This window comes from Schistocerca nitens, chromosome 9 (genome assembly GCF_023898315.1).
Source record: "Schistocerca nitens isolate TAMUIC-IGC-003100 chromosome 9, iqSchNite1.1, whole genome shotgun sequence".
Taxonomy (NCBI): Eukaryota; Metazoa; Arthropoda; class Insecta; order Orthoptera; family Acrididae; genus Schistocerca; species Schistocerca nitens.
In genome coordinates, this window is record NC_064622.1 from 289,920,870 (window position 1) to 289,942,042 (window position 21,173).

Genomic DNA, 21,173 nt, shown 5'->3' on the forward strand with positions numbered 1-21,173 from the left:
CATGTTACAGTGCTAGTTCCCACCTACAGAGTTCTGAGAAACAGGTGTCTGGGGGAAGAGTGTGTGGTGAAACAGGCACAGCGATCATGACTGTCATGTTGTACTGCTCTGCAACAGGATATTGTGTGTTGCCTATATACACCATCCATCTATGCCCATTCATCCTGACTGATAGGATGCCGATGTAAAGGGCCAAATAGTGTTTACAAACCAGCTGGTATATGACATGTCATTTCAAAGGTGGCTCACCCTTTGATAGTATATGTTTTAGCAGTTACAGGGCTGGAACAGGTGGTGTTAGGCGCGTGCATAGGACAAATCTTGCAGCAGGGATGGTCACAGTGGTATGAGCGGTATAGGGGGGAGATGGGTGCAGAAAGAGCAAAGGGTCTGGCAAGGATTTTGTGGAGATTGGGAGGGCAACAAAAAGCTATTCTAGGTGTGGTGGGCAAAATCTCAGACCAAATGGATCTCATTTCAGGGCATGATTTTAGGAAGTCATGGTCTTGTTAAAGTAGCTGATTGATACATTCAAGACCAGGATACTACTGGGTGACAAGTGGCATGCTCTGAAATGGTTTTCTGGAGGTATCAGAAGTACAAGGATTAGATGTGATGGCCTGGGAAATCTGCTTTTGAACTAGGCTGTTGGGATAATTATGTATAGTGAAGGCTGAAGTGAGATTGGTAGTGTATTGCTGTAAAGAGTCTGCATCCTAGCAAATAAGTATTCCCCAAGTGCCAAGGCTGTATGGGAGGGAACGTTTGACGTGGAAAAGGATGGCAACTCACAAAATCTAAGTACTGTTGTTTGTTAGTTGGTTTGATGCAGACAGAGGTGTGTAACAGTCTTTCAGTGAGGATGAGATCAACAGCAAGGACAGTGGCCTGTGAATCAGAATAGGACCATGTGAAATTTAACGGGGAGAAGCTATTTAGAAATTCAAGGAACTTTAACAGGTCAGCCTCACCAAGAGTCCATACAGCAAAAATCGTATCGTGGTGAGGCAGGTACAAAAGTCTTTAACAGGTTACCAGTAGACATAACACAGGAAACAGCATAGAATGAAAATATTCGAATTAGACAGATCCTGATTTTGGCAGTACATACAGTTGATAGTGGCCTGTGTGAAGTTACTTACATGCTTTGTTTGAAGTATTAGATAAACAGCAGCTGAACAGTACAGGAGGAGAAACAGAGCCTTTTTTTTAAGGAAGCTGTTTTTCTTATAACATACATACGTCTTGAAAAATAACTGGTAATTTTTATTTTTGTAATGGAATATATTTACTCATCTACATTGATGTTATTTCCTTCAAAAAAATTCTCATAGGATCTTATACACTTATACCAGTGCTTTTTATGTTTTTAATGTCATGTATTCTTTCTTATTTCTGAAGATAGAAAAAGGTCATATGGCACCATGTTGGGAGAATATAGAGGATAGGGCACCCTGTTTTAGGTCAAAAATTCATGAACAAGCAAAAAAATGTGAAAAGGAGCATACCAAGCTCCAAAAGTCGTTTTTTGAGGTGGGGGGGAGGGGGGGGGGATGATATACTGCTCCTTGAAATCCTTGAACTTGAAAGTGGTACTTCTTATTGACCATCTGACCTTGCGATGAGAGCTCAAGGTGCATTAAGCCACTGAAATTGATGGATACAGTGAGCATAATCTACACATTTGACTAAATTTTTCAAGCTTTTCAGTACTGGCAATGCATAATGCATCCACTGAGATGTCTGAGACTCAGTTTCAATGTCATACCCCTAAAACCATGCTCCATCACCTATTATGACATGTTTCAGTAATTCTGCATCCTTGTTAACTTCATCTTGCAACGTGCATTACTGTTGATTTTGTCAAAAAATTTAACACATTTGGAAATAATTTTGCTGTCACACAGGTGACCATTCATCAACATTTCTTTAATTTTTTCCATGATTTCATTGGTTTATGATATGCTGGTATGTCCAGGACACTCATCAGTTTCACAGTTTTCTTCATAATTATACTACATGTAAATGCTTGTGTTACCCATAGAAGACTCATCAATAGCAATATCTAACATTTCTATAACTTTACTGCACCTAATTCCATTGCTACAGAAACATTTATTTCAAATTCTCAAAAGCTTATTTACACAAAATCACTGATACTACCAAACACATAAACACTTTCTTTTTTTTTACAGTCGGCAGCACACTAAACATCTACCACTGTACAGATACTTTTCACATATGTTTCCAACATAGTAATGAAAAGACTGCATAAACTGGTTTAATGAAATTACAAAATTCCTGTTACTTTTTTAACTTACCTTGTATAAAGTACTCTGCATACAATACTAAGAAATAATCAGTTTGAGTAGATTAGCATTAGTCATAATTTGTTCTTAGCGTATTTTACAGAAGTGGACTGCACATGTAGCTTCTGTACAATTTGAATCTTTCCATGCCTCTGAAGGATCACCTTCATTACGTGGTTTACAGAACACAATGGTTGTTGTTGTGGTGAGGATTGTAGGTAATTGCTACTCATCGACCATCTGCCAGTGAGCAGTTGTTTATCTTCATATTATGTTTGGTATATATGCCAGGCAGTCTAAACAAGAGCTAATTTATATTGAATACTTATCTCTATGACAAGGAAATGAAGCAGATTGACATTTTTAACTGAGCTATAAACTTACTTGTTCACCGGAGCAGATGTAACATTCAGGGAGGTACTCATACTAATTTATGCAAATGTAATATCAGTTCATTACTGCTACCCTATGTACACACAGCAGAAACACATCACAGGCATTGAAATGTCACCAAAGTCATACCTGGTGATGTCCTGATAGACCATACACACTCTATATCAAGAGGGTAACTGCCAGGGTAGCCAGGAGTTGCAAAGGATCCAGACTCAGATGTCAAATCTCCACCACAGGCTGAAATAAAGTGCAGGAGTTATAGATAGTAACTGACAGCTGATGAACAAAGACAGGAAGCCACATAGATTACAAAGAAATTACTATATGTATTTCTAGTAAATCTACTACTTGAAAAACATTTAATTTTGTAATCTATCAATTAGCTTAGCCTCAGTCACATCTCTCTTGAAACATTCACAGTTTTGGGTAAATATTTATCCATTGCTCTCATGATTCATTAGTCTCACTTCAAAAACTGCTAACATCCATTTCATTTTCATTATGGTTGTAATTACATCTTCCACTTTAATTTCTCCCTTAATTCAGTTATTTGTTTTGTAGTGGCCATATCACAGAAATACGTGATGGTGGAACTGCGGTCACAGCCATCACAAGCAAACAGCGCCTGGCATTCACTGGCCTGTGTGTGCTGATTTACCATTACACCATATTTGGCGATGATGTGACATGCACCAGTCTGCGTGAGACAGAGCAGGCAGTCAGTGCAACCTGGACAAAGCAACACAACAATATTTTGTGCCATGGACTACGTGGGTCAAGTTGATGTTGAATGCATACATGGAGTTTTGCTCATTTATTCATTTTGCAGTGTCTTTCATCTGCTCAGGAAAGATGTGACACTCTGTGAGTCATGCTGGAAACTGACCATCCAGAGACGTGACCATTCCATGTGGTTCACAGGGTCATACAGTGTGCTTATCACTGGAGTGTGTACCCTTCAGGAACAGTGATAGAGCCACACCACCAGTGCAATGTGTCAGTATGGATATAAAAGAATTTGTTGTAACATCTAGTGAGGTATGGCAAAGTAAATGTTAGTCACCGACAAAACAACTCTCGTCAATCACGTCAAACTGTTATCACCAAGCCTCTTTGTTGGACACAGTGCATGGGTGCAGTAGAAAAGCTGATTCACTGCATGTCAAGGATAGTAAGTGGTGATAAAATACGTCCATGCTTCACTGTTGAACCCAATGTAATCTGAGGCTAACACATGGTGACAAACATTCATCAGTATGAGTGACACAGAGCCACGAGTGAATTGGCACTTTCGCTCCCACATCTGAACAGTGCTCCATACAGACAAACTATTGACTTTTTTGTGTGTGTATATACTTTGCTCACAAACCTTCCATGGTGTTTTATTGTCACGCATTATGTTATTTCCATTGTGTGCTTTCCTCTTATATGAGAACTTAACTCTAAGCCAAGAGGGTGAATTTGCACCAGGTAGTTCACAACTTGGTTGCACAGGTGGCAGGTCTCACCACACAGGTCGATTGGTTTGTGCATTCTTGGGCAGAGGGCAGCAGGCACCATAGCGGTGGTCAATCCAGCCATCGCCAAACACGCTGGCATGAATGGTAATCTGCTCCAGCCCTTATAAAGATACTCCACTGACAGCAGAGCAGCTGCTGAGCGATGGTGATATACTTCATTCCAATGGTAGAAGCCTCATATTTGTCATATTCACCAACCTAAACCAATAATTTATGTGTTTTGAAATAATCACTCTAAGTGTTCACTGTGCCAACTCCAACAATTATAATATGTGTCACAATTTATGACAGACATCTCCATGTTTCCAGGACAGGCAATATATTTGCTGATTGTTTGTCCTGAGTGTGTGCCATTATCTCACCTCCTGTGAACTTTGACGTGTGTGCCATTATCTCACCCCCTGTGGACTTTGAGGACACCTCCCAAGTACACGACAGTGATGAAGAAGTGCAAAGTTTCTGTCACAACATCTCCAGGGGCCTGCAACTGGAACCAGTGCCTGCCCCCACTCTACAAAGGTTCCACCAGCACACACCAACCATTCCTTCTGGAGAAATTCCAGCACAGTGCCTTCGACCAAGTCCATGGACTGCCACACACCATCACCAACACCACTGCAACACTCATGGCTGTGCATTTTGTCTATCCCAGGCTTCGGAATGATTACAGTGAACTGGCACACACTTGAACCACATGCCAGCATGTCACAGTTGGGAGGCACACCACACAACCGTGGGTGGCTTTCCCAATGCAATGCACGAATTTGCTCAAGCCCGTGTAAATCTCGTCAGTCCACTCCCTCTCTCCCATGGCAAGGAGTATCTACTAACAATGGTGGAATGGTTAACTCACTGGCCACAGGCAATGCCCATCACAGACATCACCACTGAGACCATCACCACCGCCTGCATGATGCTCACGCACATTGCCAGACTGTGTGTGTGTTGTTCAATTACAAAGAAACACAAGTCTCCAACAAGTGTTGAACAGCTCTATAGAACTCTGAATGCCATCCTCACGTGCCATGACACTGCCTGGATGGAGGCACTCCCACTGGTGCTGCTGCACCTGAGAGTAATGTCAATGGAAGAGATTGATGTGTCACCTGCAGACCTTATTGACGAACAACCCCTCGCAGTCGCAAGTGATTTTCTAGAGTAAGTACCATATGCACACAATGCCACAGCCCCCATGTGGCAGGACATCTGTGCACACACACCAACATGGCATGGAACTAGGAAAGTATTCATACATGGCAACCTGCAGAACTGCATGCATTTTACGTTGTGTATGAGCGTGGTACAGCCACCTCTCTGGCTGTCCTACTTTGGAGCACACTGCATGATTGCCTGCAGAAAAAAAAAGCTGTACACTGAGTGAAATGCTGGCATACATCTTGCCCACTCCAGCAGCCACCCACTTCTTCGACATCTCATAACAAACCACACTCCCTCCAACAGTGGTCAAACAGAGCCTACTCCTTTAGCTGCCAGTGACACATGGCTTCAGCCAGCTGTCATTGTGCGACCACATGTGGCTCCCACAATTTCATCCAGACAGGCAACACTGCTGCCTGGACCATGGCCACCACAGGAGCATAGGTCACCTCCTTTACAGCTGCCAGCGGATTACATCATCCGCACCAACCACTGTGTAACTTCAAATGCTCATGCTTCATCATCAAAACACCACGCCACCCGATGCAGCAAGCATGTGCCCCAGTTGTTAGAATCTGGCATTCCCCCAGGCACTGTCTGCTCTAGAGACCCTGTCTCCAGCTCGCCACAACTGAAGCCATTGTCTCCGGTCAAGCTTCAGACACCACACACCACCTCCTGTGTCAATGGCTGCTTGTCCATCATACTTCCTGGACTTGCATTCATTCCCTGTGCCTCTGCTCCATCAGGCATTGAGATGGGATCTGCATTGAGCCAGTTTTTGTACTCACATTCCTGTTGAGCGCTGGACATTGCCCACCGTACTGCCGGGCTTGTCTGTTGCATCTCTACTGCCACGTATGAGTTGCAGTGACACAATATTCACACAATTTTATACTTAGAGTACAATCTCTGTACCTCTACTGTCTCAAGCATTGAGGCTGGATTGAGTGCCAAGCCGTGCTTCTGCGACTCAGTCTGCCAGCGAAGTTGTGGAACAGCACAAGCTATAAATCTTGAATTTGTCATTCTGGATGTCATTCTGAACAATTCAAATAGTGAACTTCATTCTATTGCACTGTACTAACTGTAGGACTAGTGAATGCTCTGTGTCACTAAGCTGTCATGCATCACACTTCAAGACATCTTTCCGAGTGGCTCACAGCTGCATGCCTACACTGGGTGTTGCTATGGATAGTTTATGGCCAGTACTTGCTGCTGCTGCTATTGTCACTAGCTGATAATGCGAGGACAACCCCACTGCACACTCACTAACCCCAGGCACCGATGTCACGGGCCACTGTCCTTTCACCATTGACTGACGCACCACCATTGCACCCGCACTGATATCACCACAAAGCATGTGAATTCTACATACATGTGCACCACACACTGACTGCTACACTTTCTCACAGCTATGGAGCTCCACTCTCCATGGGGGGATATGTGTGGCAGCCGTACTGCAGAAAAACGTGAACAGCGGAACTTCAGTCACAGCCGAAAAATGTAAACAGTGCCGAGCATTCACCAGCCTGCATGTGCAGATGTACTATCACACCAAATTTTGCCAATGGTGCAATGCCAATGGTGCAATGCACAACAGCCACATGAGACAAAGCAGACAGTCAGGGTGAGCTGGACAGCACAATGTGACACACACCTCTGATCTTCCTCGCCGTAGACCACGTGGGTTGAGTTATGTCACTCCCCACAAACATGTACACATCTGGCCGGGAAATATGTGACAATCCACGAGTCATTCTGGAAACTGACGGTCCAGAGATGTGACCTTTGTTTCGCCCAGTTCCCATGGTTGCACAGTGTGCTTATCACAGGGGTGTGTACCCTCCAGGATCGGTGATCGAGCCGTGCCACCAGTGCAGTGCGTCAATACAGATATTAAAGATAAAAGTTTGTTGTAACATCTAGTGAGGTAAGGCAAAATTAATGTATGTCACTGAAAAAAGACTCTAACCAATCTTGTCACATTCCTGTCACCAAGACCCCCTCCTTGGACATAGTGTATGGGTGCAGCAGGAAAGCCAATACACTGCATGTCTAGGACCACAATCAGCGACAACAGACATCCACACTTCAGTTTTCCAGTCCCTCCACTAATTCCCAACTGCTCCAACAGGAATCCTCAGCTGTTGCATCGTTTTCAGACAAAAAGTCCATGTCTCCTTGTTGCAAGTCGCATTGGCAATAGACACAATTGCAAACTTTTCTTTTTAGACACACTGGAAGTTAGGATTTGAAAACCCTATTTAATTTAATACAAGCATTCCTGGCAGGTTTTTAAAATTTTCTTTACTCTTTTGTTTATTGCACTTTCTTTTCATCTTGTCATTAACTTTAACTGCCCTAAACTGATTCTACAAATTTGTTCATAATTTGCATCATTTATTTTTATTTTTATTTATTTTTTTATTATACATTATGTGGTCTAGTTATAACTGCTTTTCTGACGTACTTTCAAATTTACTCTACTACGTTCTTGTATTCATTAATGAAGTTTATCAGCAATAGAGGTAACCAGTATAATGTTAAGCATTACACACTTAAGCTCTTCCCCTGATTGATACTTGTCTGCAGAAAATAATATGGGATTTGTGAGACTAGTTTGGAGAGAATGGAAAAAGCGTTTGCAGCAAAACAGACCTTCAAATTCCACCTAGTACAATGTCGTCTGGCAAACAATGGTGGCTAAATGTGTTCCATTAATTCGAATTACCAATTTGTTTCTCCAGTTCATGGATATAAAAAACTACCTCCGAGGTAACTGAGGAATGTCTTGTGATATATAGTCTGCTTCCCTGTCTCATCTTTCAATTGCAAATTTTTCACTATCCCAGTGAAGTCTAATGGACAATGTAGCATTGACACTATAATGGTGTTGGGGGTGTGGACACCATTAAATACAAGGAAGGTTGTTTCTGCTTCAGGAGGGTGCATGCAGGACAGTGGATTGCATTTACCAGTACCAGGATGAATGTACAATCAGAAGAGCTCCATTGGCAATAACATTCTTTATTCTGTATGTCATCCATACAGAAGTTGATGCCAATGGCCAATGATGGGTGTGGTCGTCCCAGGCAGTGGTGTGCACCTCAGCATAACACACAGTGGTGTGTTTGATTCACTGTGGGAATTCTAGGCAGGAATACTGCCCCAGTGGGACAGCAGTGACTGGTGCAGCCTTGCAGACGTAAGGTTGTTGTCAGGCACCTGGCAGATGGCAGCATACTCTGAACAGCTGACCACACCCAGCAACTGTTCAGGTATGCTAATACAATGGCACTGAACCCTGGACTTCTTGGAGACACCCAGGGGCAGGATGAAGACACAGTGTACAAGGTCCTCCCCTGGTGGCACCAGCTCAAAACATGGAACTATCAGGGCTGGCAGCAGCATGAAAACTAGTGGCCAGCTGAAAATGGTGCTAGGTGTATCTGAAGCTGTGGGGGCCACATGGGACCAATCCCTGATAAGGAGTATGTCTCAGCATCAGTGTTAGTCAAAGACAAGTTGCTACAGCTGCTCTGCCCATACTTGTTGTGACCGTGCCAAACCAGGTCAATCCATACCAGGAGGTCCAGCACTGGTTGCTTGACCATCTCAGAAAAATTGTATATTTTCTGGGTAAATTCCCCAATGTTAAGTAGTCACAAAAATATTTTTTAAAAAATTTATTGTTTATTATTTTGAAATTGCAGTCATATTTGATCCAGGCCGCATGCGTTTTTTCATATTTGCAAGCATCTACATTTTTTACAATTATTCAATAGTGGATTGGTCTAAGCTTTTCAGATAAAATGCCTTTAGTTCAACACACTCTGGGCTACAAATTAACATCACTATAACTTATCTGAATGTATTCTTTAATATAGTTTTAATAGTTAAAGTTATCAGGCACAAACTAAAAAAAAATTAAATTTTGAACAGTAGTTTTTCAAAGAAAGATAAACTTCTCAGCTTTATTTTTTTTCTGCTATTACACTGTATAGTACGGTTACTTTTTATTGAGTATCAATGGTGAGCAGCTTACACTTTAAAAAATATACTATTTAAAAAAATTGTTTTTTTTTTGTTTTTTTTTTTTATTTTTCCATTTTGTGGCCTGGAATATCTTTGTTGGGGGACCAGATAAAAATCTGAAAATTTCACAGTTAATAGACCTTTATGATATCAAACTTCAGTATAAATTTCAACTTCGAGATTAAATTGGAAGTTATGGAAAAAAGATTACAAACACGAGTCAAAAATACGTTTTTTTAACATCTGCAATATCTGGTAGGCTAATCAAATAAAGTATACCAATTGCATAATGTGACACACCACATTACACCAGCTAATGATTATTTGTTGAAACAATGCTATGGTAATTGTTACAGCAGGCTAACAATTGCGTCTGCAAGCCTATACAAGTCCGATTGTTGTCTTCCCCCTTACACCAAAAATTGCATACTCACACTTATTTAGCTAGAAGTTCTTGAAGTGTGCAGTTGAAAAATGGTGTCTCAGTGTTCTGTTGGTGTTATTATTAATGAAGCATGTCATAAAATTGTGTATGGAGTGTATCCTAAAGACATTACTTTAATTGAAGATTACAGTGAAGAAGAAAAACTTTTGTGTTACGTATGAGTCAGCCCAGAGGTCAAATCAACATGCAAGTACCATGAAATGAAATACTTAAAAAAATTCATCACCTTTTTGGTCAGTCTTGCATGGACTCTTTTGAGAAAAATAAGAAACCTATAACAAAAGGTCTGTGAGAAATAACATTTGATCATTATTCTAAAAATAAAAGCCCTTTTGTCAATCTCATACCGGGAAAATCATTGTGTCCAACATGTTATTCTAAGATATTTGTAATTCGCAAGAGAAAGGATAGTGAAGCCTCAGAAAGAGAATTTTGTGATTTATCTGCAACCATTAAAAAAGTAGATACTGCTTGTGAAATCCTGGGTATATCGCCTGCTAGTAAAATTAGAAAACTAAGTCAAGGTAAAAGACCAAGTACCTTGAATACAAAAATTGAGAAAGTGGCAGCTACAGTCAAAAAGAATTTTTAAGTTTCATTTCAAAATACAAATTGTACTAAAACAGATGGAAGTTCTAAAACTTCACCAACTGAATACGATGATTTGATAGAAAATCTAAAAACTAAATGCAGTACTTCAAAGAAATAAGGTAAAATTATGATTACCAGTTTACTGCCGAATTCTTGGAGTCGAGCAAAAGTTAGCGATGAATTTAATGTGTCAGAACGTCTTGTTAAGTTAACAAGGCAATTACTAAAAGAACAGGGAATTTTACCTGCATTACAAAAGAAAAGTGCATCTAATTTGGTAGATGAAAACACAATCAATAAAGTTATTAAGTATTATGACAATGATAGTAACAGCCATTTGATGTCTAACAAAAAAAGACCATATTTCTGTGAAAGAAACTGGTTCTAAGATTCAAAGACAAAAAATGTTAATATTATGTAATTTAAATGAACTATTCACTGAATTTAAAAAAGAAAATCCTGACATTAAAGTTGGAAGATCAAAGTTTTACGAGTTGAGACCAAGATGGTGTATTGTTGCAGGGGCATCTGGCACCCATAATGTTTGTGTTTGTTTGTAACATCAGAACATAAAGATTATGATAGATGGGGCCAATCGTAGAGTTGACTATAAAGACCTTTTGGAAGGTATGGTATGCAATATTGACAGTTACAATTGTATGATCAAGGGAAAATGTGAAGATTTCCTAGGCAAACAAGCCTTACTTGTCATGTTTGAAGAATCCGAAGAAGACGATTTGATGCCTGACAATATAAAGTACAAACAATGGGTGACACGAGATAGAACTGAAATAGTGACAGTCATGAAATCATGAGAAGAGTTTTTTGAAGTGTTGGTGGCTAACCTTGAAAATCTTTATTGCAAAAGCTCAAAGCAAATTTTTTAAAGGCAAAAAGCAAACCTTGGCAGCTGGTGAATGCTTAGTTCTTGCTGACTTTTCAGAAAATTATTCCTTTGTTGTTCAAGATGAAGTACAAGGGCACCACTGGGTAAACAAACAGGCCACAGTTCATCCATTTGTATTCTATTATAAAGATGAAGATAAATTAATGAGCCACAGCTTTTGTGTCATAACTACCTTGAACACAACACTATAGCAGTGCACATTTTTCAACTAAAATTAACAAACTACCCTAAACAGCACCATCCTTTTTGGATGCAGCAGCAAGTCAATATAAAAACAAAAATAAAAATTATTAACATCTCCTTTCATAAATAATATTTTGGGTTTGATGTTTTGATGTAGAATGGCATTTTCTCACTTCATGCCATGGGAAGAATGCTTGTGATGGTGTCGGGGGTACAACAAAGCGAGCTGTCCCAAAAGCAAGTCTGCAGCAGACTGATGACAATCATATCATAACACCTCAAGAAATGTTTGAATTCTGCAAAAATCATATCAAAGGCATTACCTATGTTTTTGTACAATGTGAGGAAACACAAGAAGTCTATGACAGTGTCTTGAAGGAAAGGTACAACACTTGTCAGAAGGCACTCGATCTTTTCATTGTTTTGTACCCCATTCACACAACTTACTGAAGTGTAAGATCACATCAACTTCTCCTGATAGTGAACTTCATCAGTGTGGAAAACTTGTACAACTGGTTCCTCAAAATAAAGAGATAGTGGCTTGTGTTTACGATGAACAGAGGTGGACTGGTGAAGTTGATAATGATGACTGTCAAAACCAAGATGTACATGTTATATTTTATCACCGTCCAGGACCAAGGACATCTTTTAAAAAAATTGAGAAGGATCAAGGTTGGATGCCATTAAAAATGTACTAAGGAAGCTGTCTCTGATGGAATTTACAACCTTGACTGGGCGAACTTATAATCTAACACCCAAACTGAGTTAACAAATTTCTCAAATGTTCAATGAGAAATCCACTAAAAACAAATAACAAGAGAACAATATAATGTATTAGCAGACTTATTTTCAATAAAAAAGTAAGTCATCATAGATATGATTAAATTATAGACGGTATCTTATATGTTTTATTCCATAAGCCTAGATATTGCAGATGTTAAAAAACGTATTTTTGACTCGTGTTTGTAATTTTTTTTCCATAACTTCCAACTGAATCTCAAAGTTGAAATTTATACTGAAGTTTGATATCATAAAGGTCTATTAACTGTGAAATTTTCAGATTTTTATTTAGTCCCTCAACAAAGGCCACAAAATGGAAAAATTAAAAAATCCATTTTTTAAAATAGTTTATTTTTTAAGTGTAAGCTGCTCACCATTGATACTCAATAAAAGTAACCATAGTATACAGTGTAATAGCAGAAAAAACATTAAAGCTGAGAAATTAATCTTTCTTTGAAAAACTACAGTTCAAAATTTAATTTTTTTTAGTTTGTGCCTGATAACTTTAACTATTAAAACTATATTAAAGAATACATTCAGATAAGTGATAATGATGTTAATTTGTAGCCCAGAGTGTGTTGAACTAAATGCATTTTATCTGAAAAGCTTAGGACAATCCATTACTGAATAATTGTAAAAAATGAAGATGCTTGCAAGTATGAAAAAACGCATGTGGCATGCAACAAATATGGCCGCCATTTCAAAATAATAAACAATAAATTGTTTTAAAAACATTTTTGTGACCACAAAACATTGAGGAAGTCACTCAGAAAATATAATTTTTTTCTGAGATGGTCAAGCAACCAATTATTTCTTTCCTGGACCACTTGGTATGGATTGACCCCACCTTTAGACATGTAGGTTAGCATGGCACTGCAGCATTGTCCCACAGCATGTTGAAATTCATCCCACCACCATGGTGGACTGGGGTCTAGGGCTGTGATGCGTCAATAAGTCTGCAGCACCTGGCTGCAAGTTTTCATTGGCAGCTTAGCTGCCTGTGATGGGAAGAAGGTTATGCAGCAAGACTACTGCACCCCTTAGAAAGATTCAGTCCAATATATCCCATGTTATTGCTAGATCTGTGAATTGCTTAAAAGAACATAATACTATTCATGTTCTCTTGCACTCTATTTACAGTTTTCTTCTTAGGTCACTCTGTATGGAGACTGGTATACCCAAAACTGCTCAAACCTTAAAGATGACATACTCAGTTGGTATGAAAGGGTCTGGAAATTTGGGTGAGTGATGATCCTCCACCAGTGACAGACCTAGAATATACAACTGAGGGCCAGCATGAAGATGGTAATTTATGTTGGAATGACCTTATGCTGGACCTGCTGTGGCACTGGTGAACATATTAAACATTTATTCTGCATTAATATGATCCTTTTGTGAGGCTTTAGCCTCGTTGAGAGAATCAAGTATGGTGGGACTCTGGGTATTATTCAGGAAGGTCAGGTTCTTAGCTGGCAGTATTTCTACAGCATTATCAGGAAATACAGCAATGGATACATTGGTTTCAGAGCTGTAGCTTCTGTCATTGTTACCAGAAGCTGAAAAGTTGGTCCTGAGCTGTCACACTTTGTAAAGTTCAGTAGTACCTTGCTGTCCCATAGTTCTAAGCATTCTATTCATTTTGAACATCTTTGTTCATAGCAAGCGGTAACAGCTACATCTGAATCATACACTGAGTATACCCAGTGAGGTGCTGTCTTCTTAAAAAAAGGTTGTGTTTTCAGGATGACCTGTGGGCATCCTTCCATACCTGTTCCACCTGAAAAATGTCTCACACATGTTGGTGACAGTTTAGACTACCACTTAAGGGAATATCCTTACCTACTCTCTCTGGCACTGTCACAATTCATCTGCTGACATTAATGCATGGCTCTTCATATGTGGTGGGAGCAGCAAAATTTTCTTCATCCTAATATGTACCAATTTTCCTAAAGCCCACATAATACATTATATGGGTGATTGACAAAGCATTCCCTTCTGATGTTGGCATCTGCCACTAATAAATAGGCTGGCACATGGATGTGGGTGTGGTCACCACTGACATCTACTGATGAGAGATGGCAGTATTAAAAGGGTATTTTCTTCTTCAGACAAAATAAATTCTAGTTTAGCAGGTTGTTCATCTTGTGCCTGGCATAATCTACTCAGAAATTGGCTCGGCAGTAGTAGGGTAGCGGTTAGCTGCCCATGCACCCCATGACGTATTGTAGTACTTCGAGAATTTAGGAGTAAATTCTAGAAACACTAGGCCTTCCACCGTTTTGAACACCCGATATTTTAGAGGTGAGTGGGAGAAATGAATACGCCTACTATGCATCACCTATTTGTATGTGCAGATCTAAAAACAGTTATGAGAAAAAGATGGACCCGGCGGCCGAATGGCACAGGCAAGTAACTGCTGTACGGTCCACAGAGTTTCTATGTATGGGTCAAAAAGAACAAGGAAAGTTTATGCAGTATTCTGTGCTCTTTCGTGTCTGTGTTGATTGTAAAAGACTAATGAACAGTTGAATATAGATTTCTATGTTCATTCATGTATTGGACTCCATTGAGATTAGAGACTTTTGTATTATTTCAAGTCTTGGCTATGAACGAAGCAAGACACATGTATGCTATTTTAATATGTGTAAATGAGTCTAATGTTTAAGGAATAAGTTAGCTTTCAGCAGATATTCTCTATGAAAGTTGAAAATATATAGTGATTGAACTGAAAAGTATTTTACGAGTACCAAAAATATTTCAAGGATAGTGAAGTATTTTAATAAATTCCTTTAACCGGCTATAGTCTTCAGAGAAGAAGCTTTTGGGAGATCGGCGTAGTTGACTACCCAGAGAAGATGACTGGCTACACACAATGTGCAATTAACTGACTTGAGAGAGATGTGTGAGCCTTGCAATCTAATCTAATCTAATCTCTTGTCGTCCAAAGAAAGTTAGAGTTTGGCTTCCTGTAACTCAGCTATTTCTAAGTAAGCAACCCCCACACTATTGGCAAGAATGCACAGGAGGCAACCAGGTGTCCAATAGGTCCTAATGAGCCTGCACTATGCTCAAATTTTGATTCAACAACCTGGATGGCATCTTTACAAAGCTAGTCAGTTCCACTGTTAGCCCCACAACAGTCTAGTATTATTTAACAACCTGTGTTCCAGTTTTTTCAACTGGTTAGAATGTCACTCTGCCAGGACTCTGGAGCTTTCTGCTTCCAGTTGTATCTCAACCAACATATCATTTACCTGTCTTGTATCACTGACATCAGCTGTTCCATCCATCTTTTCAGAGTGTGTGGAAACAAAAGTCCATGGCTGGTTGCAATGTTTCCAAAGACGATCGTAGGAGACACACAATACCTGTTACTTCCCTTGCACCTCTTTCAGTACCCACTTCTCTCCAGCTTTTTGATGTAACCCCATGACAGCTTCATCCAGCTTCTGTACTTCATTCTTTAATGTCCAAGTGTTGTATGTTAGTTTCAACATCCAATGATGGTCCATCATGACAACAGCATCTTGTAAAGTGAAAAGCACCCAACATTAAGGCAGTTGTACTTGGGAGATGCCTACCCCTCCACAGCTATAGAGGTATAGCAGTGCCAATAACATTATGCTCTTCACAACCATCTCCACTGGCAATGTTACATGATGCAGGAATGCCTCAGTCACTCTCCCTTCCCTATTACATTGGCTGAACCCTAAGACGACTGTTATTCACATTCACCAGAAATGTCATCTCAATTACTTGATATGGGCTTTGATAATGAGCGAAGAATTTCTTTGTTTTACCCTTAAGAGATTAATGGGTTAATTAAAATCAATGACTGTCCTACCTGGTATTCCAGTATCACAGAATTCCTTTGCCACATCTGTTCCTGATGTTCCAGTGTCTTCACATTTGCTCACTGTATTTGATTCCGTATCTTCCATAAAGATCCTGCAAAATTCAATACTCATTCTCCATTCTTCCCTACTATACATATCATTATCTCGAATGGTGATGATATTTTCTTCCCATACAGACTTCATACAGTGACAGGCCCAATAAGTTCATGAACCTTAGAAACGTATGTTTTGTCAACATATAGTAATGCAGTATACCAGTCATTATGATTGCTGTTTACATAGTCACTTAACATCTTCCTCAGTATCTGATACTCTCTCTATTCTTCCATTCACCTGTGGATATAAGGTGCTTGTTCTTAACTTATGAACACACAATAAATGACAAAGCTGTTCATTAACTCTGACACATAACTGGCACCCTGATCCATAATCGATGTAACTGGATCACTGAAATTAAACAAATAATCACTTACCGTGTCCCAAGCCACAGGGCTTGTTCATTTGGGACAGCTACCACACATATGTAGCATGAAAAGTGATCAGTTACTGTAAGTACACAGTAATCCCTTGCAGGAGCTTGCCCAAAAGCACTCAAGTTATCAACACCAGATATCTCAAATGGCTTTCTAACCTACAGTTATCTTTGCAACGAAGTACACTGATCCACAATTCAGCCCACTGTGTGCACAGCCCACAGCTCTTCACATAATGCTCCACATCATGCTTAGAAATCCACCATCAATATTGATCAACCATATGCCATTCCATGGTTCTTCAACCTCCATGACCTACTAGGCACATGTTCATATGCTTCCTTCAATAACGTCTCTTGAAGAATAGCTGGGACCACAACATAAGGCTCAAGTTTTGTTTCCTTGCATACACCATAAAAGTGGCTACATTGCAGATAGCTTACAGGTTTCATCAATACTTATGTCCTCTGCCACTTTGCACTGGTGTGACTTACTCTTTATACAGTACTAGTCTTTTTACTGAAGCCATCTGCATTCCTGTAACTCCTGCCAGTTGCCGTATTCACACAAATTCAAACTCACTAAACTACACTGCCAAAAACATTAATCTGTTTGGTGGATCTTCCAAACCTAAAAGAGGTTTTAATGTTCTGTTATTACTTGAAAGTTCCCATCACATAAATAAAATTGGAAGTATGCTAGACCATATATGAGGCTCAGCATTTCCTTCTCCATAGTGGAATATTTTTTCCACTTCTTTTAACTGATGTGAGGCACAGGCTCCTGGAGGCTCTGCTCTGTCCAATCCTTGACTCAACACACAGCCAAACTCATAAATTTTTGCATTACATCAATTCTTTTAATATACCGAGCACATCTTCACACTCTGACATCCGACAGAACTTCACAAATTTTCCAGTAAGTGAGTGAGTGGTGATGCCTTTTAAAATATTGTACTCCCTGTAGCACTAAGTGACACTTTTCTATACCGAGTGTTAGGTGCACATCATATGACCTCCTAAACACCTCCCTTAATTGTAGCACATGTTCTCTCAAACAATTTGCAAAGACAGTTCTGTCATCAAAATATACCTAGTCACACAACATTTTTTTTACCATGCACCGCATTGGTTTTAACACTTGCAAAACCAAGTCTAACAGATGGTGAAACATGGATGGTACATTCTTTAGCACAAATAGCATATGACGATACTGGTAGTGTCACAAAGGTTCTATAAATGCTGCTTTTGGACTGTCCTCTATTGTTACTTCCAAGTAATGATAGCCACTCTACTACAGAGATATCTGTAAGGACAGCCAAATCAATATGTTTGTGGCATCTGTAATTTTTTTTTCCACTACTGTGGAAGAAATAGGAAAGATAGTGGCAAGACATTTCTCATTTCAGGGCAGGAAAAGAGATAGTCAAAACCCTGTTGGGGAATGTAATTCAGTTGCTCCAGTCCTGGGAGGTACAGACCCACAACGGGAATGCTCCTCTGTGGCCGGATTGTGGGGCTTTGGGCAACTGAAAATATAAGGCACAGAAGATCTATTTTTGTAATTACAAACTGTAAAGGCCCCAAAGAGGGACCGCATGTCATTACAGATAAGACAGCCATGGGTGGCTAAGCTATATGGAAGGGACTTCTAGGTATTGAATGTGTGGCAGTTTTCAAAGTGGAGGTATTGCTGGTGGTTGGTAAGTTTGATATGGAGATAGGTACTGATATAGCCATCTTTGAGGTGGAGGTCAACATTGAGGAAGGTGGCTTGATGGGTTGAGAGGGGCCAAGTGAAGCAAATGGGGGAGAAGGTGTCGAGGTTCTGGAGGAATGTAGATAGGATGTCCTCACTCTCAATCCACATCATGAAGATGTCATCAATGAATTTGAACTAGGCGAGGAGTTTGGGATACTGGGTGTTTAGGAAGGATTCCTCTAGATTGCACATGAATAGGTTGGCATAGGATGGTGCCACTCCGGTGCCCCTTGCCATACCCCAGATTTGTTTGTAGGTAATTCATTAAAAGGAGAAGTAATTGTGGTTGAGGATGTAGTTGTTGATGGCGACTAGGAAGGAGGTGATGGTTTGGAATCTGTCAGGCATTGGGAAAGGTAGTTTTTAATAGCAGTACAGCCATGGGCATTACCAATGCTACTGTACTGGACGTGGCATCAATAGTGACGAGAAGGACACCATGTGGTAAAGGGAAAGGAACTGTGGAGAATTGGTGGAGGATATGGTTGGTATCTTTCAGGTAGGTTCCGGGAAATAGGCTGAAGGTGTTGGTCTATGAGAGCAGAGATTCCCTCAGTGGGGTCACAGTAACCGGACACAATGGGGTATCCTAGGTTGTTGGGTTTATGGACTTTAGGAAGCGTGTAGAAGGTAGGAGTGCAAGGAATGTCAGGGGTGAGTAGAGAGATGGACTCCAAGGCGAGTTTCTAGTATTAGCCTAAGGATTTGAGTAGAGACTGGAGATCATGCCAGAGATCTGGAATGGGTTCACTGTGGCAGCATTTGTAGGTGGATGAATCTGATAGTTGGCAGAGTCCTTCTGGCACATAATCCTTGGAGTGCAAAACAATTGTGGTACAGTCTTAAGGAGGTAGGATTATAAGATGAGAACCAGTTTTTAGCTGGTGCATTGTGGACCTTTCTGCAGATGTAAGATTGGTGTGAATGTTGAGGGATTTGGGGAATGATGGTGATGCGAAGTTCAAGATTGTGAAATTCTGGAAAGCTAACGGGGTGATTTGGGGCCAGTGGTGGACCACGGTTGGATGAAGGAGTGAACTGAGTCAGGCAGGGTTCAACATTTGACTTTTATTGAGTATGATGCTAGAGTTGGTGGCAAAAAAGTTTTTCCACTGTAGGGATCAGGAGAAGGAAAGAAGGTCTTTAAAAAGTCCTGCATTATTGAATTTAGGGGTGGGGCAAAAGGGGAGGCCTTTGGAAAGGACTGGTACTTCTGTGGGCCTAAGGATTTTTGATGAAAGGCCCATGATTGTCTTTCGGGTCTATTTAGGTTCTGGGTCCTGTGTTGTGGTGGAATCAACTTTTGGAGGGTGAGGTAAATGTAGTAGGTCTATGAGACAGGGTTGTCAGCTATGAAGGGATGTGTGGGAGGTTTGGATGTTGTGTGATGTCCTTAGGTTAGTTAGGTTTAAGTAGTTCTAAGTTCTAGGGGACTGATGACCATAGATGTTAAGTCCCTTAGTGGTGGTGGTGGTGGTTAGTGTTTAACGTCCCGTCGACAACGAGGTCATTAGAGACGGAGCTCATGCTCGGGTTAGGGAAGGATTGGGAAGGAAATCGGCCGTGCCCTTTCAAAGGAACCATCCCGGCATTTGCCTGAAGCGATTTAGGGGAATCACGGAAAACCTAAATCAGGATGGCTGGAGACAGGATTGAACCATCGTCCTCCTGAATGCGAGTCCAGTGTGCTAAGTCCCTTAGTGCTCAGAGCCATTTGAACCATTTTTTGGGAGGTTTGAAGGTTGCTGTAGAGGTGGTGGACAATGGTAGTCCAAGGCGAGAGTTGGAATTAGCAGACTGGAGTGTTTATGCAGGTGGTATTGTACATGTTGCTCTAGTACCCGGAGGGCAAGAGTTTCAATGTTTGTTATGGGATCCAGGAATTTGGGATTGTGTAGCAGGAGAGTTTTACAAATTGAGAGAAAGTATTGCAATGAGCTTTGGGCCTGATTAACATGGTTTTGCATGAATATGTTGGTGAAGGCCAAAGATTGGTGGAATCTGAACAGATGGAGGTCATTGTGGAAGGAAGGGCGCCAGCAGGAGATGGGTAATTTGATGGTAAGGGCATTGGGAGGGAGGATTCCATGAGACAAGCAACAACATAGGAACAGAATGTGAGACTGGGTTTCGGCTACGGGTAAAGAAACTTTTCTGTATTGATGCAGATGGAAGCAGAAAGGATCCATGGTGGTGGAAAAATTGGGAAAAATATGTAAATAATATAGAATTACACCCAAAAAAATTCCCATTAACAATATTTCTATTGTGACTTCACGTCAATTTCTGTTTTTCGCATTTCACTATCAGCCTACTCCCCCAGATTTCATCCTATTTCCCCTTCTTTCACCCATTTCTTCCTTTTATTAACTTTCCTGTGTTTGGGTGTACTTTTGCAAATTTTTTCTGATTTAATTCTATGTTACTTATGTATTGTTTCCACCACCATGGATCCTTGCTACTTCCATCTGTATCCACAGAGAAATATCTCCTTATCCCTAGTCAGAACCCAGTCCCACATAATGTTCATGTGTTGTTGCTTGTTTCACAGAATGCCCCCCCCCCCCACCTCCCCCACCCCCACCACAATGGCCTTACCATTAAATTACCCATCACTGGCTACCACCCTTCCTTCCACAATGATCTCCATCTGTTCACATTCCATCTATCCTTAGCCCTCACCAACATAGTCCTGCAAAACCATATCAATCAGGCCCAAATCTCCTTGCAATACCTTCTCTGCATTCATAAAATTCTA

At 40.5% G+C, this 21,173-nt stretch overlaps 1 protein-coding gene across 1 annotated transcript in view; it reads right to left on the minus strand.

The window, feature by feature from the left end:
• LOC126204186 (cubilin-like) overlaps nucleotides 1-21,173 on the minus strand; it is a 1,516,445-nt gene that overhangs the window by 639,298 nt on the left and 855,974 nt on the right. The window contains exon 36 of the mRNA XM_049938590.1: nucleotides 2,832-2,939. Coding sequence (XP_049794547.1) covers nucleotides 2,832-2,939 — 108 coding nt within the window. The remainder of the gene's footprint in view (nucleotides 1-2,831; nucleotides 2,940-21,173) is intronic.